Source organism: Gorilla gorilla, chromosome 2, assembly GCF_029281585.2.
Source record: "Gorilla gorilla gorilla isolate KB3781 chromosome 2, NHGRI_mGorGor1-v2.1_pri, whole genome shotgun sequence".
NCBI classification, from domain to species: domain Eukaryota; kingdom Metazoa; phylum Chordata; class Mammalia; order Primates; family Hominidae; genus Gorilla; species Gorilla gorilla.
In genome coordinates, this window is record NC_086017.1 from 130690010 (window position 1) to 130714790 (window position 24781).

Sequence of the window (24781 nt, forward strand, 5' to 3'; positions counted from 1 at the left end):
AATTATACTTCCTAATTTCCTGATAATCTGCCCTTATATACATTTAGCACAGCCTTTAGGGAAGGAATGTGAATATCTCTTAATGTGAATGATTAGGTTTAATTCATTTAATTTCCTTCAAAATAGCTAAAGCTGCTTCTAATCTTGTTGTCATGTACACAAGTGAAGATATTACGGCATCAGAATCCACACATTAGGTTCATATAGCCCATGGAATGGGGTCATATTAATTCATCAGTATGGCAAATGAACAGGTGGCAGGAAAGGGTATATGACACAGAACCTACTCTCCAAAGCCAGGTTGACCACCTTTTCTAATAATCACTGAGGAACTATGCTAACACTTCATTCGTGACTCCTGACCTTCCTTAGATATGTCCTGTTTAAAGAAGTTTTACCCCTAATGATCATCCACATTCTGTGCATCAATAACCTAACATGAATTCCTGTCTAGACCACAGATTCCTCCAAGCCTTTCTCAGATAAAATGTTCATTTTCATGATTCATGCACAGGCTGCATTAAAAAAAAAAATCCAGAGAAAACCTGGAACACCACAAACCTATGCTTATTGCAGCATGTCACATGCTGTGATGACACTCAGAACCTATGCATGACCATCATCCAACAGCATTTCCTTCTCATTTTCAGTATGGGAAGATAACAGGTAGAACTGTCATTCTGGTCTTCCCCAGGACTTATGGGAGGCACTGATCATCAGAAATTTATCTATCTGTTTGACCACTACATCAGCACCCATGCCAACATGGAGAGAGCAGCTCTGGCCACGGCAGCAATTAACTACACTGGCTGACATCAGTTTTACCTCATCTACATGGCCACCAGCCCATTTATGTTAATTTGCTCTTTAGCAAAATCCTATTTGGCACTAATGTGCAGATGTCCTTTCACTGACTACAGCCTGTGAGCTTGTGACATTGCCAAAACCAGTCTCCTCCTTCTTGGATAAATTCAACGACTGCTTGCATGATCACAGTAAAAAGCACAAGCCTTTTACGTGAGCATAAAACCAGAAACAAATTCACTTTCTGAACAATAAAATTTGATAGACACCCATGCTCTTCAGACCTGTAATGATCTCATATTTTTCTCTTGAATTATTTTCAAATCACTTAATGAACATAATTTTAACGCTAATTATTTTGATTATAAATATCTTTGATACCGAAAGTCACAGTCCTACAGACATTCATCAAAAAAACTTTTGTCTGATGCAATGAGCTCCACTTAAAATCAAATCACACATGTCCTTGCTGAGAAGAACAGAGTTCTCTTTTTCAGAGGAAGACAAAGTACAGAGAGGGAAAAAGTAAAACAAAAAAAGGCAAAGTTCTATAAATTCAATACTCAATAGTAGGTTTAAAAGACCACCCAGCTTACTGACTGAGTAAAGTTACATTTCATAATCTCTACAATCCCATCATAAAGATGGATTGGCCCCTTGGCCAGGTAAAGTAGGAGGAGCTGACCTCTTGGTGGCTGGGAAGAAACTAGTTCAAGAACAATCAGGAAACAAGACAACACAGATTACCACCTTTTTAGAAATAACTCAAGAAACAAATCTTGGCACATGCTTATTTTGTTCCACCATCATTCTGTAAATTTATTTTACACAATGGAATCTGAATTAATGAGCTTTCTATTAAAAATGTTTATTAATTTAAAATTCCGATAAATTGTCATTGGATTTAGTTTAGTGTAATTTCTGTAACTTTTCTTCTCAAACATTTAAATAGTGACTCCACAACATAAAAACAGCAAAGTTCATTTTACTTCTCCTTACATTCCCTTCCCGTTATATATGCACTGGTAAAGTGACGCTAAATGGCATTATGGTTTAAAAGAGAGGCTAAGATCATTTTCATTATAAATGATCTGACTATGGATCATTAACCAACTCTAGTCTCTTGTTTTCAACCAGAGATGCTCTTCTGAACTTCACACTGATACATCTTTCTTAAAACTAAACCAACTCTATAAACATTTATTGAGTATGAAGCCTACTTGTACAACTTAATAGCTGTGTGATTTTGGAACACGTTATTTAATCTATCTCTCATTTCCTCATTGGTAAAGTGGTAGTAATACCACCTACCTATGAAATGAGGCCTATGAAGTGCTTAGCACAGTATCTGGCATACAGCAATTGTTCAATAGATGGGAAGGTAAAAGAGACATCTAAAAATACATATATTTATAATCTAGTGTGACTGCAATAACCAACATCACCACCAAAGTAAATACTAGTGACAGCATACTGCTTACCAATATGCCAGACACCACACCAAGTATTTTGCAGTCATGTCATTTAGCTCACACAGCAAATCTGAGAAATAGGTACAACTGTTACCTCTGTTTTGCAAATAGGAGAAAGGAAGCACAAATAGATTAAGGAATGTGCCCAAGACCATATAGCTAACAAGTAGGGGAGTGGAACACAGAGCACAAGGGAGGAGAATAATCCATCTTATGGGCAGTAGGGGGCAGCAGAAAAGATTTCCTAGCAAAAGAAGAAAAGAGATTCAGATGACTTTCATTTAGAACTAACCTCAATAAAATCACCGTGATTTCTACAGGCACATTTCTATTATCTGTAAGAGACTTTACATTAAAAGAGAAGAGTGGGCCAGGCGCGGTGGCTCATGACTGTAATCCCAGCACTTTGGGAGGCCGAGGTGGGCGGATCACGAGGTCAGGAGATAGAGACCATCCTGGCTAACACGGTGAAACCCTGACTCTACTAAAAATACCAAAAATTAGCTGGGCGTAGTGGCGGGCGCCTGTAGTCCCAGCTACTCGGGAGGCTGAGGCAGGAGAATGGCGTGAACCTGGGAGGCAGAGGTTGCAATGAGCCAAAATCGCGCCACTGCACTCCAGCCTGGGCAACAGAGCAAGACTCCATCTCAAAAAAAAAAAAAAAAATAAGAGAAGAGTGAGTTTATGATAAGAAAAATTAAGATTAAGAGCACAGTTACTTTATTTTCAGTATAGGGTGTACAGAGATATAAGTGCTCTGCAAACAACTACAGAGCTGACATTTCACTGACTTTGAAGCTTCCTATAAACCAATGCCCATTATCACCTGTCTAATGCTACTATGGAAAAACAAGTAAACAAAAAAATGCCCCCAAACCAAGGATGGACTTAAGAGGAAATACAACAATCAGCTTTGTGGGGAAGGAAAGGAAGGCACAAAATCATCCCTACACACTGTGGTAGCTACTTTCCAAGATGACCCCAATGATTCATGCCTCTTGGTATCCATGCCTAATGCAGTCCATTCCCACACTGAATAGGACTGACCTGTGTAACTAATAGGATATTCCAGAAATAATGGTGTGTGACTTCCAAGGCTAGGACATAAAAGACACTGTGGCTTCTGCATTGCCTTCTTTCTTGGATTACTTAGTCTAGGAGAAGCCAGCTACAATGATGTGAGATACTTAAGTAGCAACTATGGAGAGGGCCACTTATTGAGTGACTGAGGCCTCCTGCATACAGGCAGCACATATTTGATAACCACATGAATGAGAGCCACTGTGGAAGCAGAGCTTCTGCCTCCAGGCAAGTCATCAGACAACTGCATCCCTGGCTAATGTTTTGACTATGTCATGAGACTCTGACCCAGAACCACCTAGCTAAGCTGCTTCTAAATTCCTGACCCATAGAAACTATGTGAGATAATGTTTACTCTTGTTTTAAATAGCTAAATGTTGGGGGGGTAAACTAATATGCAGAAATAGATAACACACATGTATATGTCGAAGAACTTAAATGCCATTTAGGGGTTGCACTCACAAGCCAATGAGGGAATCGCTGACAAAGTCTCCCTACACAATTAGGTGTGCTTCTAAGAAACCGTACAAGACAAAAAAAGATTATATTAGGTTTAATTCTTTTTTCCAGAATTGTTTTCTCAGGAATCAATTGTTTTCTGACAAGTCTATGGCTCTATGGCTTTGTACCAGATACTGCAAAGCAAATTGGCACATGTATTAAAACCAATTTTATTCTGTGTGACATAAGAGGTAAAACACAACTTAGGCAGTCCCACAGTGAAACCAAGGGTAGAACCCTTAAGTATCAGGTTCCCAAAAGAGTCCATGAGGCTGTGATTTTTGTCCTGGAGTAAATTTTCATATGTAAAATTCTATATCTGGTATCATACATTTCTTTTTATAGGACAGGATCTACAGCGTTTTTTGTTTTTTTTTTTTGTTTGTTTTTTTCAGATTCTCAAGAGATCTGTAAGAGTTGGCTAGATAATGGAGTCATGGATTAATGGTAAACTGTCTCAATACTGAGGAAACTGCCCCACCCAAATGTTCAAGTCATAAACGCAGAATTTCTTGCCTTGATTCCTTGCTGTCTGCATCCCCCCACCCCCCGCCCACAAATGGTCCTGTCCATACTCCCTGTCCCAAATGTGGTTGATCAAAGGTGCAAATGAGGAACAGGAAGGAGAGTGAATGGAAGGTCTCCATTTACACCTACTGCCAAAGGATTTAAATAAAAAGAGAGCAGAAAACAAGGAAATGGGTTGGGAGGAGAAGACAGAAAATAAACATAGGAGACAGGGTTCCAAAGGCCCTGCCACCATGAATTAGTATTCTAGATCTGTGTGTCTATAAAAAATTAAATTCTTCTAATTTACTGAAATGCTCACTATCTGGCCCAGCAGCAATCACAGAAATGCTCTATTTATATTCTCTAATATAGTAGCTGCTAATTACATAAGGCTATTTATTTAAAGTAATTGACGTTAAAGATTAAAATTCAGTTCCTTATTTGCTCTCAACACATTTCAAGTTCTCAGCTACAAAATTATTAAATATTTTACTATTTATATTGTTGGCATATTAGTAAAATAACATTTTAGATATATCAAATGAGCCTTTTTGTGTTTTACATGCACTTTATAAGTACACTTGGAAACGTTAGGTTTTGTTTTTTTTTTTGAGACAGGGTCTCACTCTGTCACCTAGGCTGGAGTGCAGTGGCGCAATCTCAGCTCACTGCAACCTCTGCTTCCTGGGTTCAAGGGATTCTCCTGGCTTCCCGAGTAGCTGGGATTACAGGCACGCACCACCATGCCTGGCTACATTTTTTTTTTGTATGTTTAGTAGAGATGGGGTTTCGCCATGTTGGCCAGGCTGGTCTCGAACTCCTGGCTTCAAGTAATCTGACCGCCTCGACCTCCCAAAGTGCTGGGATTGTAGGTGTGAGTCACTGCACCCCGCCAGGTATATTTTTATTCCCGTATTTCCTTTACTATGCTCTTGCCCAATAACAATCTCTTCCAAGCACATTTTATGTGTTTCTACTTATCAGGTATCCTCTTTCTATAATAGTTAGAAATGTCTTATGACAGGTCAATCTCTCTAGAAGATAAAATTAACAGCCTGGGAGATATCATTTATACTGTGTACCTAACTCAGGATGTTCCTACTCAAGCTGTTCCAAGTGGAAATGCTTCTACTGTAAAACTATGTCTTAGATATTAATGTTATTAACTGGCACATTAACAAACAAGATAATTATTCACAGAGAATCAAAGTATACCCTAAACTTACATTTAATTTGAAATTATAATTTACACTCATGAAATCAAAGCACACCTGCAAGGAAAAGATGTGGCACAGAACACTAAGGTAGCCTTCAGTGATTATAAAAATAGCAGTAAAATTTGGATGCCTGTGAGCCAACCCCATTCACCAGGATACCTGGAAGACCTGTCAATAAGACTGTTTATATTTGATCTGCTGGTAGCTGAGAGGTCTCAGTTCCCTGTGAGCTCAGGGGCAGGGCACATTGTATTTAAGAAGTTTGGCTGTTCAGGGTAGAAAACTGAAGGTCATGGGGACACACAGGTAACATTTTCACTGTTCCTTTAAGTTAAAATGCTTAATTTAGGAATAAAGAAAAAAAAGGGACATATAAATAAAAGTAGGTGACTTCAGGCAAGGAACTGAGGAACACTTCAGGGACACACGGAAAAATGTCTGATAGGGAATTCCAACTTAATCCGGATTTTAAATTACTTTTAGAGGAGGGGAAAAACCGAGATAAAATTTTTGACTTGATAGGAGAGAACATGTTTTGCACAGAAAGCAAGAACTTCTAGAAGTGATGTCTAGGACTGCTCTGGTGAGAATAACGACTAAGCTGGTTTGATTTTAGGTATCTATATACAAACTCACAAAGTGAACCTGAAACCCTAACATGGGGTAGATACAATCTCATTGGTGTCAGTGAATTTGTCAAAATGGTATAGTTCAAAATGGAAGTCTGTATTTCAGATGCAGAGCCAACAGGAGGAAACGGATGCAGCACTGTACCTAAAAAAGATGCACATATTAATTGGCTACCAAGTTGGTAACACCTAAAAATGTGTATGTGCACACATGCACACTGTACTTCCCCTACTCCCACTCTATGAGGACGTGGGGCAATGGGGGAATAGAAAAGTACTTGTACTGACAGTGGGGAGTATGAACTGACAGCGGAACAAACTTTTGGAAAGCAATTTGACATTAAACTTTAAAATTCTTTATACTTTTTGACTCTACTTCTAAAAATTTAGAAGAATAAGTACAGCTTTATGCAAAGATATCTTCAAAGCATTTTTCAGAACAACAAAAACAAAAAACCCCATCTTCGACACAAACCAAAAGTCCAAGAATAAGAAATTATGGTATAGCCTTAGGATATTGGCTGAATACTATAGTCTATACCTTCACCCTCTAAATAGCCTAAGCCCATTTTTTAAAAAACATGTCTCTCTGCCCATTCATATATAGACTAAAACATAATGTTATGTGTGATTATCTTTGAAAGTAGAATAGAGGCAATTTTTACTTCCTAAAATAACTATACACTATATGTTCTTGATAGAAAAAATGCCTGCTTTTTTGTTTTTTTTTAAAAAGTTGCAGACTTTTATGAAATTTAACATCTATTTGGGTTAAGATAAAGAGAAAACAGGAAGAACAAATTTACAAAGAGGAACAACAGGGCATGCACTGCAGCTTCTACACTAGACAGAATATGAACACAGCTTTCCCAATGTACACTGTAAAACTGGCCCAAAGACCAGGAATAATATTAGTAGTACCTGGGGAAAGGATGAGGGATGGTAACTGTCATTTTAGAAAAGCAAGCATCTAATAAACTGACAATTTGCTTAACATTTCACCTCTCAAAAACAGTAGAAACAAACAATGACAGAAATTATTCTGTGTTTAATTCTGCCCAACTAAAAAGAATTGGCTGGTATGTAGGTAACAGGAATTCTGGGGTGAAAATAATTGTAATTGTAAGACAAAGGGGCCACTAGCCATAGCAAAATCTGAACGAGACTATAGCCAAATGAATTTTTAGAAGTTTGAAGAACAAATAGGTATGATTTTGTGGCTAAAGTCTTCAAAGGAGGCTAATAACTAACAAGAAATAGAAAAGCATAAACAAAATTTTGATCAAGTAATTGCAAATAATCTCAATGCAAATAAAGTAACAGTAAGAGCTTTTCAAACCAAGATGAAGACAAGTTAAGCCTGCAGACCACGTAAAATGACAGACCTCATCCAAATGTTATCATGACTCCCCCTTCTGTTAGAAGGGTTTTCAACTTGAAAAGATATAATAAAAATCCTAATAAATAAAATGTGCCCCAAGGAAGGTGAGGGCAATCAAAAATTTCAAATGTCTTTAAACTCACAATCTATAGTCCAAGAAACAAATCTAAAACGGATTACAGAAACTCACAGCTTACAGATATTTAGGCACTAGAAATTTCCCCGTCTTAAAAACAACGGTTTGATTTCCATCTTTGATATGGTTACTTTTTTTTTTTTAATGGAAAAAGGCTGAAAGTTTTCTTAAAACAATGAAGCATTTTACAAAGTGCTTTTTATAACCTCCTCATATAAATGGGCATTTTAAAGGTTGGTCTGTAGTTAAGCAAACAAGAGGAATGACCAGTCACGAAGAGGAATGACCAATCACTAAGAGACCACCAGAAGAGTAATCTCTAGGAAACCCAGCCCAGTTCCAATGAATTTATCAGTAACTTGAATAAAGGCAAAACATTTCTAGTAGGCTCTGCCTTGTCCTCTTTGATATGTTTTATTAGTTGCTTGGATAGAGGTAAAAAACTGACATGTTTGTGAAATGTACAGATGACATACAATTGGGTAGAAAATCCAATACCCTAATACTTTAGAACAAATCCAGGATTAGGATTTAAAGCTGTCATTAGTATGGAGGGCAAGTTAGCTATCATTAACATTTGAAGGACTTTTACATGGAAGGATCTGGATGGTTCTGTTATAATTTCATAGTAGAATCGCTGACTGGAAGAAGGCATACAGAAATAAATTTCAGGGTGAAAAAAGGATAAACTTTTCTTTCTTTTTTTGAGAGCAGTCTTGCTCTGTCGCCCAGGCTGGAGTGCAGTGGCACGATCTCGGCTCACTGCAAGCTCCGCTTCCCGGGTTCACGCCATTCTCCTGCCTCAGCCTCCCGAATAGCTGGGACTACAGGCACCCGCTACTACGCCCGGCTAATTTTTTTTTTTTTTTTGTATATTTAGTAGAGACGGGGTTTCACCATGTTGGCCAGGATGGTCTCGATCTCTTGACCTTGTGATCCACCCGCCTCGGCCTCCCAAAGTGCTGGGACTACAGGCGTGAGCCACCACACCCGGCCAAACTTTTCTAATAGAGTGATGCAAAGATAAAAAGGTGCTCATTCTTGCAATAATATCTATTACTGAATATACATAACCATGGGATAGATGATCACTTCTCGGTAGATAATGAAAGGTGAACTGAAATCCGTGGTTTTTAACAGCAGAACCATTGCATTGAAAGAAACTTTATGCTGATGACCAATATACCAAACAGATAAAACCAGAAAACTGCTCTAGTTGAAATTCCCTACATCTCACATTCAACTCATCTGAGCAGATGCTCTCTAAAATGGTTTGTATTTGATTAGGAAAACGATAATGTCTTGAGATTTATTACTTTAGATGTTCCAGATGAATGGTCTCCTAAATGGAGTGAATGAGATGACTGGGTGTACAAACAAAATAAGACATATATAATATATATTTATATTTTATATATAAATATATATTTTATATATATAAATGTTGAACATTTCCTACGTTGACCATTCACATATATATATATATATATTTCAGTCAACATAAGAAATTATACTATGAATTTTGGCTGGCCACAGTGGCTCACACCTATAATCCCAGCACTTTGGGAGGCCAAGGCAGGCAGATCACTTGAGGCCAGGAGTTCGAGATCAGCCTGGCCAACAAAGTGAAACCCCATCTGTACTAAAATTGCAAAAAATTAGCAGGGTATGGTAGTGCGCGCCTGTAATCCCAGCTACTTGAAAGGCTGAGGCATGAGAATCACTTGAACCCAGAAGTTGGAGGTTACATGAGCTGAGATCACACACTGTACTCCAGTCTGGGCAACAGTAAGACTCTGTCTCAAAAAAAGAAACAAAGAAATTATACTTTAGGAATTGATAGTACTATGGGTAATTTTCAAGAGATTCTCATGTCAATCAGAGCCATGATGAACAATAATGTCTCTAGATACTAAAGCATTTTAAAAGCAACTTATAAAGAATGTTTTTTAGGAAAAAAATCAACATCCATACCCACTAATTTAGCACAACAGTTTACAGTTTTGTATATTTCTGTCTAGTCCCTATCCACATGAAAATACACATTTTGACAATAGTAACCAACAAGATTCATGAGATTTTAAAATTTTCTCTACATAAATTAGGATGAGTATTTCCATGAATGTCCACAAGCTTCATGAAAATTGTTTTTTATGGCTACATAAAAATGGAGATTCCACAATGTATTAAAACAATTTCCTACTGTTGACCATTCAGGTTACATTGGCTCTCCTTTTTGTTATATATTAATACATACTTTTTTATTATATGATTTATGATTATATATATTATGTGATTCCCCTCTCTGTACATGATAGCCTTTTTCTTTCCAATAGATTTATCCTGAAGTTAAAACCCCTAAAGTGGAATTACTGAACTAAAAATTCTGAATTCTGACAGCTCTTGTTTTATACTATAATGCTTTCCCACAAGTTTTTATCAGCTCACATACAGTTGCAGAATACAACAAAAGGAAAGTTGAAACATCTGCAAAAACAGTTCCCTCAGTGTTAATGTCCTCAAACTTAATATTTGCACCATCTTTACCATTTTCAAAGAAGGTGAGAAAGAATTGTGATATTTTGTTGTACTAGTCAAAGTTTGTTGGTGATGACAGAGAACAATTATATATTCCCAGAATTAGCACAGTATGATTTTAGGCCACAATCTGGGTATGAAAATGTCTATTTTCTTTTGCTTTTTCAGAAGCAGCAATATAGAGAATTAGATTTCTGCCTATAATGTATTTAAAATTTAATAAGACTTAAATATCTGAAAGCCATTTAACAGCTTTGGCTAACAACAGTAACTGACTAAAATTCAAAGCTTATTTCACCATAATATAGTCAGTATGATAATGGTTGATGGCATCTTTGTCAATATGCTTTGTTTTTCTGCTTTTATTCCACATACTTTAGGATTGAGCTTTGTTTCCAGGTCTACACAAATGTCAGAAAACTCCATTCTTGTTTAAGCCAGCTATAAGCAACATAAAAAGTGTCCCAAGCAGTTTATCTAGGAGCCTCTATATTCTGATGATCTTGCTCTAGACACAAATATACTTGACAGTACCTGAATTGCAATGATGCTGAGCAACAACAGGAATGGTATTTTAACAGATCAGATGATAATTCAGTTATGGTACTCTTTTGAATTTGTATTTTAGTGATGTAAGGTCATTTTTAGATGATTTGGAGGCACATTCTCAGGCTACTGAAAACAGGTTAAGTATTATTTAAGTATTATTTTGCTTCTTGTTGATATGACTGTCATAAACTAAAAGTGGCTCCACCTCTAAGATACGAATCATTTTGATGTTATGTGCTCCATTACACTGATTTAAATCAAGTATGACAACTAGTTTAGTTACTTAGGGGTTCATATTATAATTAATTCTCCCCAGGTTATGTGGGGGTATATTACCGTGGTGATGTAGCTTAGGTGGGTGATTAGAAATTCTTTGAAAATTTAAATTTGAAATATTTCCAGGTTCAGATATTCAAGGTCTAGAGCTTTATAGTTTAATAGTTTATTTATTTATTTTGTACTCTGGAGCAGACCCTGAAATGCTTTGTGAGGAAAGCTTCGGCTATGTCTGTAGCTTAGCAGTCCCTCACTCTGTCTGTGTGGAGAGATGCATGTCCATTTATCGAGGAAAGAAAAGTCATAGGTTCTTTTGTCATAAGAGGATGGATGTCAATCCTGCCCTCCACATGGCTTTTTAGAAAAAACATGTCTGATGCCGAGAATTTTTTTTATTTTTTTATTTTTTGAGACAAAGTTTTGCTCTTGTTGCCCAGGCTGGAGCGCAATGGCACAATCTCGGCTCATTGCAACCTCCGCCTCCCAGGTTCAAGCAATTCTCTTGCCTTAACCTCCTGAGTAGCTGGGATTACAGGCATGCATCACCACGTCCGGCTAATTTTGTATTTTTAGTAGAGACAGGGTATCTCCACGTTGGTCAGGCTCGTCTTGAACTCCCAACCTCAGGTGATCCGCCTGTCTCAGCCTCCCAAAGTGCTGGGATTACAGGTGTGAGCCACCGCGCCTGGCCGAGGACATACATATTTTAAGGTCTTACAAAAGAATGTAACTCACACTGACAAATTCTTATTTAAAACATACATGAATCTTAAACTACAGGCAGCTGGAAGGCCAAGCAATCAATCACTTGGTCTAGACCAGCATTTCCTGAAGTATGTTTGGTGACATACTTGGGCCTTCACTACTGCATCGCCATAGAAAACTGTTTAACTATACTGTGGTTAAACTGTTTTTGGGTTACAATAAGGGGAACTTTAAAAAAAAGTATCTATTTGAAACTCACATTTCTTGTTAGAATGATGATGTTAAGTTCATTTACTGTATCTCTTTCAGTACCAAATCTGAGGCCCTAAAGGAGAAATATTTCTTAAACAGCAGGGCCAGAAACACCGTTTTTTCTAAGCCACCAGTGTGCTTTCAATCTAATGAACAATGGGAAATTTTAACAGAATTATAACACTTCTTTATTTACTTTAGCTCAGACCAATATCTGAAATATCCTCTTCGGTAACTATTAAGGTACTCAAGGCATGCATTTCTCTAAACTAATTTTAGCTCTGACCTCAGCTTACTACTCCTCTATTAACTTCCCCATACCCCAATTCAACTTTGGAGTAAACTCTCAGAGTCAAAGTTCAATGTCAGTTTCTATTTTTATGTTGAAATCTGATTTCTATAGCTGTAAAAATATACACATGTAAATTATTATTATTATTATTACTCAGTTTGCTGTAACATGTATCAAAACAACATGAAAATCAGGTTATACTAGGCTCCTACTAAGCAGACAATTTGCTCAAAAACATAAGTCACAATCATTAATTAGTTCGCTATCTTGCATTAAGAAAGTTACTTTAAACTGCTCAAAACCTACTCATTTTTATACACAGTGTAAAGCCATTCTAGTAAAACTGTAGAAATGAGCTCAGTAAGTAAATGTGTTAGTTCAGGGTTAGGGCCTTTTTCATGTTGTGAACAATTAACGTAACCTGGGCCAGTATTAAATTTGTTAATGGCTTATAGCAATTCTGTCTTGATTCTAAACAGGTCATACTTTTAAAAAATCTTTTTACCTTAAAAATTTTAAAGCAGATTTCAGCACACTTTCTCAATCTGTAAAATGGAGTGGCAATGCTGTCCTAAAGTACAGACAAATAAAGACAAGTAAAGACAAATGTTGTCCTAAAGAAATTGCCACTCCATTTTACAGACTGGGAAAATGAATAAGACACTAATTAAACTAATAAAGTTCAAATTACTTTCTCAAGGTAGCATGTGCTGATAAACTTGGAACAAGAAAAGAGATCTTTCTTTCCAGACTTTTCCTGAACATGAACTAGAATGAAATGTTTTAAATCTTTATTAGCAACATTTTAAAAGTTTAAGATTAGACAGAAACAACACCATCAAACAACGAGACATGGATTTTGACCTTACTGTTTAATAATAAGAACTAGTAATGAAAGATTTTATCTCCTGCAGCATAAATACCCTTAGGCAAAAATGGATCTGATCCAACTCAGTTCAAGACTATTTAAAGAAAATGAAGTCAGCTCCTGCCATTAGCTTTTTGGAGAGAGAGAGAAAAAAAAGGTGCCAAATTCTGAGCCCCTAACTGTGCTACCTATTATGTTTCTAACTTAAAACTCTTAAGTTTTAAAAGCATCCAGTCATTATTTGGAAGAATTTCACTTCACTCTTAAGGGTTGGATATTTTCAGAATATTTGCAAGGACACCGGTTCTCACTAAATCAGGCCCCACCATTAGCTGGCTTCAGGCCCAGCAGCACACCCTAGCTCTAACCCGTGAATAATTTTTTTTTGGTATATAAGAGTCTTGTCACATTCTGATCTAAATCTCAGTTAAACATATTTGCATTGCAGTTTTAGCCATTTCAAATGATTAAAAAATGATTAAATATAAGTATAAACTTATAATTTATACTTCTTGAAAATATTTGCCTCTCAAGTATACTACTGCAATTTACATTCGAGGGGAAAAAAACAAAAGTGTATTATTTTCAGTAACAATATATTTATATGTTTTCAGCTATAAACATCTCATTTGATTTGATTTCCTATTGAAATTATGTAAAAATCGTAACTTCAAAGATTTTTTAAGTTTATTTTTATTTTTTACATGGGGTCTCACTATGTTGTCCAGGATGATCTTGAACTCCTGGCCTCGAGTGATCCTCTCACTAAGATGACAGAATTTAACATTATCAGAAGATATTTATATCTTATATATAAGGTACCTGGGTGGGTGCTTTTGTTTTATGCTTTTTGGAAATAAAGCAAAAAATTTTATTCAGGTTTACTCATTTGGCTGTGCTGTTTTTGATATGTAAAAGATATTAAATGTTCATATTCATCAAATGAAATGAAAGGTAATCATATCTTTTTGAAAAACAGAATTTTTTTTTTTTTTTGAGATGGAGTCTTGCTCTGTCGCCCAGGCTGGAGTGCAGTGGCGCAATCTCGGCTCAATGCAACCTCCGCCTCCCGGTTTCAAGCAATTCTCCTGTCTCAGCCTCCCCAGAAGCTGGGATTACAGGCACCTGCCACCACACCTGGCTAAGTTTTTATTTTTAGTAGAGACAAGGTTTCACCTTGTTGGTCAGGCTGGTCTCAAACTCCTGACCTCAGGTGATCCACCCACCTCGGCCTCCCAAAGTGCTGGGATTACAGGTGTGAGCCATCATGCCCAGCCCAGAATATGTTTTTATAGAAGAGACTTAGAACGTTCTTACCTGAGGCTGCTGTGGCATTTGTGGGGGTTGAAGCAGCTGCTTGAATCCGAGCATGAGGAGGAATAAGGATGGTAGCCAGAGGTGGATTACTTGACAGTTCTATAGAAGGTTAAGACACAAATGTTAGAGTCCACTCTTAACTATGTATGCAAAACTATTTTATTGCTAAGAGTGAAAATAAGATTCTGCATTAAACTACCAGTTTAGGCCGGGCGCAGTGGCTCACGCCTGTAATCCTAGCACTTTGGGAGGCCAAGGTGGGTGAATCACCTGAGGTCAGGAGTTCGAGATCAGCCTGGCCAACATGGTGAAACCCCGTCTCTACTAAAAATACAAAAATTAGGGGATCAATGCAACAAGAAGAGCTAACTATCATAAATATATATGCACCCAATACAGGAGCATCCGGATTCATAAAGGAAGTTCTTAGAGACCTACAAAGAGACTTGGACTCCCACACAATAACAGTGGGAGACTTTAACACCACACTATCAGTATTACACACATCAATGAAACAGAAAAGTAACAAGGATATTTGGGACTTGAACTCAGCTCCGGACCAAGTTCTGTAGATAGACATCTACAGAACTGTCCACCCCAAATCAACAGAACATATATTCTTCTCAGCACCACACTGCACTTACTCTAAAATCGACCACATAATTGGAAGTAAAACAGTCCTCAGCAAATGCAAAAGAACAGAAATCATAACAAACAGTCTCTCAGACCACAGTGAATCAAATTAGAACTCAGGATTAAGAAACTCACTCAAAACCACACAACTACATGGAAACTAAACAACCTCCTCCTGAATGACTACTGGGTAAATAATGAAATTAAGGCAGAAATAAATAAGTTCTTCAAAACCAATGAGAACAAAGACACAACATACCAGAATCTCTGGGACACAGCTAAAGCAGTGTTTAAAGGGAAATTTATAGCACTAAATAAATGCCCATAGGAGAAAGCGGGAAAGATGTAAAATTGACACCCTAACATCACAATTAAAAGAACCAGAGAAGCAAGAGCAAACACATTCAAAAGCTAGCACAAGACAAGAAATAACTAAGATCAGAGCAGAACAGAAGGCGACAGAGATACAAAAAACTCTTAAAAAAAAAATCAATGAATCCAGGAGCTGGTTTTTTGAAAAGATTAACAAAATAGATAGACTGCTAGCCAGATTAATAAAGAAAAGAGAGAAGAATCAAATAGACACAATAAAAAATGAAAAAGGGGAGATCACCACTGATCCCACAGAAATACAAACTACCATCAGAGAATACTATAAACAGCTCTATGCAAATAAACTAGAAAATCTAGAAGAAATGGATAAATTCCTGGACACATACACCCTCCCAAGACTAAACCAAGAAGAAGTTGAATCTCTGAATAGACCAATGGCAGTAATTAATAGCCTACCAACAAAAAAAGCCCAAGACCAGACGGATTCACAATTGAATTCTACCAGAGGTACAAAGAGGAGCTGGTACCATTCCTTCTGAAACTATTCCAATCAACAGAAAAAGAGGGAATCCTCCCTAACTCATTTTATGAAGCCAGCATCATCCTGATAGCAAAACCTGGCAGAGACACAAGAAAGAAAGAAAATTTCAGGCCAACATATCTGATGAACATAGATGCAAAAATCCTCAATAAAATACTGGCAAACCAAATCTAGCAGCACTTTAAAAAGCGTATCCACCACGATCAAGTTGGCTTCATCCCTGGGATGAAAGGCTGGTTCAACATATGCAAATCAATAAACGTAATTCATCACATAAACAGAACTAATGACAAAAACCACATGATTATCTCAATAGATGTGGCGAAGGCCTTTGATAAAATTCAACAGCCCTTCATGCTAAAAACACTCAATAAACTAGGTATTGATGGAACATATCTCAAAATAGTAAGAGCTATTTATGACAAACCCACAGCCAATACGGTACTGAACGTTTCCGGCAAAAGCTGGAAGCATTCGCTTTGAAAACCAGCACAAAACAAGGGTGCCCTCTCTCACCACTCCTACTCAACATAGTATTGGAAGTTCTGGCCAGGGCAATCAGGCAAGAGAAAGAAATAAAGGGTATTCAAATAGGAAAAGAGGAAGTCAAATTATCTGTTTGCAGATGACATGACTGTGTATTTAGAAAACCCCAGCGCCTCAGCCCAAAATCTCCTTAAGCTGATAAGCAACTTCAGCAAAGTCTCAGGATACAAAATCAATGTCAAAAATCACAAACATTCTTATACACCAATAATAGACAAACAGAGAGCCAAATCATGAGCAAACTCCCATTCAAAATTGCTACAAAAAGAATAAAATACCTGGGAATACAACTTACAAGGGATGTGAAGGATCTCTTCAAGGAGGACTACAAACCACTGCTCAAGGAAATAAGAGAGGACACAAACAAATGGAAAAACATTACATGCTAATGGATAGGAAGAATTAACATGGTGAAAATGGCCATACTGCCCAAAGTAATTTATAGATTATTCAATGCTATTCCCATCCAACTACCACTGACTTTCTTCAAAGAATTAGAAAAAACTACTTTAAATTTCATATGGAACCAAAAAAGAGCCCGTATAGCCAAGACAATCCTAAGCAAAAAGAACAAAGCTGGCGGCGTCATGCTACCTGACTTCAAACTATACTACAAGGCTACAGTCACCAAAACAGCACGGTACTGGTACCAAAAAAGATATACAGACCAATGGAACAGAACAGAGCCCTCAGAAATACCACCACACATCTACAACCATCTGATCTTTGACAAACCTAACAAAAACAAGCAATGGGGAAAGGATTCCCTATTTAATAAATGGTGTTGGGAAAACTGGCTAGTCATATGCAGAAGACTGAAATTGGACCCCTTCCTTATACCTTATACAAAAATTAACTCAAGACGGATTAGAGACTTAAACGTAAGACCTAAAACCATAAAAACCCTAGAAGGAAACCTAGGCAATATCATTCAGGACATAGGCATGGGCAAAGAATTCATGACTAAAACACCAAAAGCAATGGCAACAAAAGCCAAAATTGACAAATGGTCAAATTAAACTAAAGAGCTTCTGCACAGCAAAAGAAACTATCATCAGAACAGGCAACCTACAGAATAAGAAAAATTTTTGCCATCCATCTGACAAAGGGCTAATATCCAGAATCTACAAGGAACTTAAACAAATTTACAAGAAAAAAACAAACAATCCCATCAAAAAGTGGGCGAAAGATATGAACAGACATTTTTCAAAAGAAGATATTTATGTGGCCAACAAACATATGAAAAAAAGCTCAACATCGCTGATTATTAGAGAAATGCAAATCAAAACCACAATGAGACACTATCTCACACTAGTTAGAATGGTGATCATTAAAAAGTCAAGAAACAACAGATGCTGGAGAGGATGTGGAGAAACAGGAATGCTTTTACACTGTTGGTGGGAGTGTAAATTAGTTCAACAATTGTGGAAGATAGTGTGGCAATTCCTCAAGGATCTAGAACTTGAAATACCATTTGACCCAGCCATCCCATTACTGGGTATATACCCAAAGGATTATAAATCATTCTACTATAAAGACACATGCATACATATATTTATTGCAGTACTATTCACAATAGCAAAGACTTGGAACCAACCCAAATGCCCATCAATGATAGACTGGATAAAGAAAATGTGGCCCATATACATCACAGAATATTATGCAGCCATAAAAAAAGAATGAGTTCATGTCTTTTGCAGGGACATGGATGAAGCTGGAAACCATCATTCTCAGCAAACACACACAGGAACAGAAAACCAAACATGGCATGTTCTCGCTCGTAAGTGGGAGTTGAACAATGAGAACATATGGGCACAGGGAGGGGAACATCACATACCAGGGCCTGTTGGGGGGTAGGGGGGAAGGGGGAGGGATAGCATTAGGAGAAATACCTAATGTAGATGATGGATTGATGGGTGCAGCAAACCACTATGGCACATGTATACCTATGTAACAAACCTGCACCTTCTCCACATGTATCCCAGAACTTAAAGTATAATAATAATCATAAAAAAAGAATAAGTTTAAAAAAAATACAAAAATTAGCCTGGCGTGGTGGCACACACCTGTGATCCCAGGTACTTGGGAGGCTGAGGCAGGAGAATTGCTTGAACCCGCGAGGCAGAGGTTGCAGTGAGCCAAGACCGTGCCATTGCACTTCAGCCTGGGCGACAAGAGCGAAACTCCGTCTCAAAAACAAAACAAAACAAAACAAACCCTACCAGTTTAACAGGGGAAAAAAAAACCCACATGACAAACCTATATCTCAAACTAGCTAAATGAGTTAGTAATCAACTTATAGAAAAAGCCCATAGAAGTACTGTGATATATAACAAAGGCATTATCTACTAAAATTATGTCTGAGAACTAAAAATATCTCAGGGAAAGATGTGGCCAAAGTTTTGGAGTAGGTATATTAATAAGACATATCTGCATCTTTCATTGATTTAAATATATTAGGTTTTCCTGTCCTACTATGGCAATATTTGACTACAGGAAATACTGTACAAACATATTCTTTATGTTTTTAAAAGGTGGTGGTGTCATAGCAAAGAGAATATGAATGAGAATGTGTGTCTGTATGTGTATGTATGTACAACTGGATGTACTGACCAACCTACCCAACTGTTTATGAGCCAATGGCAGATAAGACTTATCTAGACACTAGTGGAAAAAGGATTTGAGAAACATCTGTTTAAAGTGTCACTGCTTTTATTAAAACTGAAAATGTCTTTATCCAATTCTTTACTCAGTAAGATTATTTTTGTTACTTTTTACAAGTTTGAAATAGGCTTTTTATCTGCATGGGCGAAGCTGTCTCTGTCAACTGTACTTACTTCTTTGAAGAATCAAGTTCTGTAGCAAGTAGTGGTAGCGAGCTTGTACATAAAAGCATTTGTTGTTAGTTTTAGGTAATGTGACTGTTCTCCGAGTTACCTGGGATAACCCTGGTTTATGCTTGTTACTTAAGTATTTAGCCTGTAAGTACTAATTTTCACTCTAATATGTGTCACAGTTTGAAGGAACAATCATAACCATAACAAGCTACAGGAGGACATTATCCTCTGAGCTACAGCACACACTTTGGCAATTCACAGATACGGCATGAATTTTAAAAAGTTCAAGAAAAGCTTTTTTTTTTTTTTAAATTAAGGTATAATTTATGTTAACATAAACCATTTAAAAGTGTACAATTCAGCACAATTCAGCATCTAGTACATTCGCAATGTTTATAACCATCTCCTCTAGTTCCAAAACATTTTCATCACCCCAAAGGGAAACACCAAACTCGCAAGCAGTCACTCTACATTAATCCCTTCCTCTAAGACCCTAGCAAGGGAAATTGTACTTTTAATGTAGTAGTTTTAAAATGTTTTCTGGTGCAAAGCCCCTGCCAATAATATTTATTCAAATCAGTACCTAAACATCTAAATTTTGTACTGAATTACATACTAAATGATATCAGATTGTGGTAAAGAAAAGCAATAAATTGATGCTAAGGTTTATTAAAAATGAATGAAAGGAAAAGCTTAAAACTGAGAAAACTATTCATTTTCCTTTCCCCTAAATGAGAAAATTTAGTCCAGCTCATCAAATAGTCTTGCCTGGGAAGACAGTTGAAGATACTGCCCTAATTATCAGGTTCTAGGAGATACTGTTTTCTCACAGTCAGACTTGGTAGCTATTTGGGTTCTCACTAAGGAACAGAAAGCTCCTATGCCATTTTACTTCAAGTCAGTTCAATTTTAACCCATAATCTTATATGCAGGAAAGCAAAATAATTCCTAGCAATTGTGATGGCTGAAAACTTTATGGCTCCAGGTACAAAAAAAAGTATTAACATGTGGTTTTTATTCTAAAGAAATTCAGATTTACCATTCTCAATTAAAATCATCTACAATAGAAAGGCTTCTTTAAAATCCAACCATCCATCAACCCACCCACATATCCATCCAACAATATTGAACATGAAATGTGTAAGGTCCCAGGATAGGGAGATAAAAAGATAACTGTCCTTTGTCTGATCAACAGAAATTGACAAGAACAACTGAAAAAACAATCTGGCAAGATAGGCAACCACTTAGGACAGGGGCACTCTCAAATGAAAACATCTCAATAACCATGTGCCCGATACCTAAAATAAACCTAAAAATGAAAAGAGGACCGGAGTTTTTAATAAGACATTTTGACAAAGCTGTTAAAAATAATCTTTAAAATAAACTGAGTATCAATGGTCTGTGGTCCCTCTCCTTATGGCCCATGCTGTCCATTTTCTCCCATATATTTACTCTCTTTTACCACATCACCTATCCTTCTGTGTATCTGAATGCCAGTTGAAGGCCACAGCAGTTTTGTGTCTTAGTCTGGACAAGAATATGTAATGTATAGTCAGCTATCCCTTGGTATCCTGGGGGACTGGTTCCAAGACCCTCCTCAGATACCCAAATCCAAAGATGTTTAAGTCCCTTGCATAAAATGGCGTAGTATTTATAGGTAACCTACACAGAGCCTCTCATATACTTTATTTTTTTATTTTTTATTTTTTGAGACAGTCTCACTCTGTTGCCCAGGCTGGAGTACAATGATGTGATCTTGGCTCACTGCAACCTCTGCCTCCTGGGTTCACGCAATTCTAGTGCATGAGCCTCTCATATACTTTAAATCATCTCCAGATTACTTATAATACCGAATACAATGTAAATACTATGTAAATAGTTTTATAGATGTAAATCTATAGATGTATGTAATGTAAATCTATAGATGTATGTATGTATGTAAATAGACTGTCATTTTGGCCTTAGATAAGGAGAGAGGGGTAACTAATGAAGGGTAAGGGGAAAAAAAGTGAAGAAATTAAGAAGACAAGAAATGGAAAAGATTTGCGATCTCGGAGGCTTTGCCACACCCAAAGACACGAAGTGCGGGTGAGGGTGGGGTCCAAGATGTGAAGGGGGGTACTTTGTGAACCTTTTTCAGGCAAGAACCTAAAAGTTAAGAATTCTAAAATGAACAATCACTACTACTTCTACATCCTTCCAACTTCTACACCCCATTGTTGTTCTTCTCTTCCTTAATTACAGGCAATCCTTAAAATCCATTGCTTTCATCTGTTCAGTCTTCTCTACTTCAAAGAGGTTGTTAACTGTTACTTACAACTTTTCCCTGTGAGGAAGCCTCCTTGCACTCTTGCTATAGTCCTATTCTTGCCACCGTAAGTCCACACTTTTTATGGGGACAGACTATGGGCATTTCTATGGGGCTATCTCAACCAGTTCAAAATGTTTTTTTTTAATCCCAACCATTACTACCTACTTCCAATCACTTTGTCTACCCATGGCAATGAGTGATAAGGAAATGGAGTCAGTGAGGGTGAATATAAACTGCAGTGAAAGAATAGAAAAAATGGTGGTATTTTGGAGGATAGGAACAGCAAAGTAACAGCACCTGTTAGGATCAGACACAGTGTATGTATTCTTGAAGGCAGAGGAGGGTTGAAGACATTGAAATTGAAATGTAAGGTAATATTTATTTACTAGATATGTGTGCTAAGCTTGAGAGTAGGGGGATAAGAACAAAAAGGTCCATAATGAAGTGGGACAGCTCTGGAGAAGTGAGAGGAAAATGAAAAATAGGAAGGATAAAAGATAGACTGTGTTACCTAGAGACATGGTTTAAAACAAAACGGCAAGAAATTCCAGAAAACTTTAGAAAAATTAATGTGATAAAAATTTCTTCAGCCAACTGAAGATGTCATGAAAACTATTCATTAAAAGGCCACATAGTTTATTAGGGAAAACTACAAATGTTTTGATGGTGCATCAATAATTATGTGTTCCATAATTAAACATTTTAATGCACAATTTAAACAAAAGCAAAATGAGTTTAAAAATAGATATGAATCAACCAAAAAGTTAACAAAATCCATTTAACTAAATTTTGCTGCATTGTTTTATACTGCAAAACACAGAAGAAAAATTCCCATGAAAAGACAAACTGAATAAACTCAAATATGCCTGATAAAGCAGTCTTTTCCAATGGAAAAATGAAACCTACATCTAGTTGGTAAAATCTGAAATTTCCCTTAAAAGTTTCTACTCTTCCAAGTACAAGATCCCCAAATTCATTGATAAAATGGGACAGGTAAGAACTTTCCTAGTTTTCTGAGGGGGCAGGTAGGTGCTAGTGGTAACGTGTTTGTACAAACTGTTGTGTGAAAGATGAGGACAAATTTGAGAGCAGCAATCAATGTGTGAACCAGAGGGAAGAAATCAACCCCTCTACTGACTAGATCTCCTCTTACAGTGATGTAATAAAATACTTAGCAGTCATTATATAAAAGGGAATCTTCCTCCTTTACTAGCTTTGAAGGAGCTCACCCTGCAGATCTCCAAAAAGGAGTTACTAAAATAAGCAGACATTCTTTTTCTTCTACAAGAAGTCTGACCTCCTCATGTGTGTACCAGCCCTCTTATTACATATAATAATTGTCAGTGATTGTCTATACAGTTAAAAGTGCTATTTCTCTCTATTCACAAAAACGTTTAAATGACTTAATAATGGAGTGCCCCCATTACATTTGTGTATTTTTTTGGGCAATAATTCAAATGCTAGGATGATGTCCCTTGCTCTCACACATTTCTGAATTCTAATGGTGCTTACTTACTTGTATATATTTCCTTGTAGATGAATGAATAAACCACATCATAACTGCTTCTCTCCTTGGTAACAATTCCAAAGTGCCCAGGAAATTCCTGGCCATGTTCCTAATGCTAAACTAATTAGAAAATCAGACAAATAGTAAGCAAATTACAAGGCTTACTGATACTGTTTTGGTAATACTGGTGATGTTTCATGTGAGGACTACATAATATGATATTTGCTGAAAGCCATGATGACTTTGGGATCCTTCCGATTTATACCACTCACCAAAAAATGTCTGAATGCTTTTATTGAACTACATTATAGTACAGGTGTTTTTAGAAGTTATCTAGCAAAGTGTTAATATTTTTAAAGTTCTAGTGATGTACTTGAAAATCTTATATTCAGAACTCTATTTTTTTTTTTTTTTAAGACAGAGTCTCGCTCTGCTGCCCAGGCTGGAGTGCAGTGGCGTAATCTCAGCTCACCGTGACCTCTGCCTCCTGGGTTCAGGCGATTCTCCTGCCTCAGCCTCCTGAGTAGTGGGATTACAGGCACCCACCACCACGCCTGGCTAATTTTTGTATTTTTAGTAGAGACGGGTTTTTGCCATGTTGGCCAGGCTGGTCTCGAACTCTTTACCTCATGTGATCTGCTCACCCCCGCCTCCCAAAGTTCTGGGATTAGAGGTGTAAGCCACTGCACCCAGCCCAGAACTCTATTCTTAATGAAATGCAATAAATGAGGCATTACCAAGTTTTTCAAATCCAATTTAAAAAATAAACTTATTGGGCATTTAAAAATAATACTGCTCTTCACCCACTTTTTGATGGGGTTGATTTTTTCTTGTAAACTTGTTTAAGTTCTTTGTAGATTCTGGATATTAGCCCTTTGTCAGATGGGTAGATTGCAAAAATTTTCTCCCATTCTGTAGGTTGCCTGTTCACTCTGATGGTAGCTTCTTTTCCTGTGTAGAAGCTCTTTAGCTTAATTAGATCCCATTTGTCTATTTTGGCTTTTGTTGCCATTGCTTTTGGTGTTTTAGTCATGAAGTCCTTGCCCATGCCTATGTCCTGAATGGTATTGCCTAGGTTTCCTTCTAGGGGTTTTATGGTTTTCGGTCTAACATTTAAGTCTTTAATCCATCTTGAATTAATTTTTGTATCAGGTGTAAGGAAGGGATCCAGCTTCAGCTTTCTACATATGGCTAGCCAGTTTTCCCAGCACCATTTATCACATAGGGAATCCTTTCCCCATTTCTTGTTTTTGTCAGGTTTGTCAAAGATCAGATGGTTGTAGATTGTGGTATTATTTCTGAGGGCTCTGTTCTGTTCCATTGGTCTATATCTCTGTTTTGGTACCAGTACCATGCTGTTTTGGTTACTGTAGCCTTGTAGTATAGTTCGAAGTCAAGTCGTGCTGCCTCCAGCTTTGTTCTTTTTGCTTAAGATTGTCTTGGCTATACGGGCTCTTTTTTTGGTTCCATATGAACTTTAAAGTAGTTCTTTCCAATTCTGTGAAGAAAGTCATTGGTAGCTTGATGGGGATGGCATTGAATCTAT

General features: G+C 37.1%; 1 protein-coding gene across 2 annotated transcripts in view; it reads right to left on the bottom strand.

Annotated features, from left to right (window-relative positions):
* GSK3B (glycogen synthase kinase 3 beta) overlaps window positions 1-24781 on the bottom strand; it is a 273914-nt gene that overhangs the window by 7429 nt on the left and 241704 nt on the right. For both annotated transcript variants that reach the window (XM_019024078.4, XM_031009212.3), the window contains one exon: window positions 14528-14626. In XM_019024078.4, the coding sequence (XP_018879623.1) occupies window positions 14528-14626 (99 nt within the window). The remainder of the gene's footprint in view (window positions 1-14527; window positions 14627-24781) is intronic.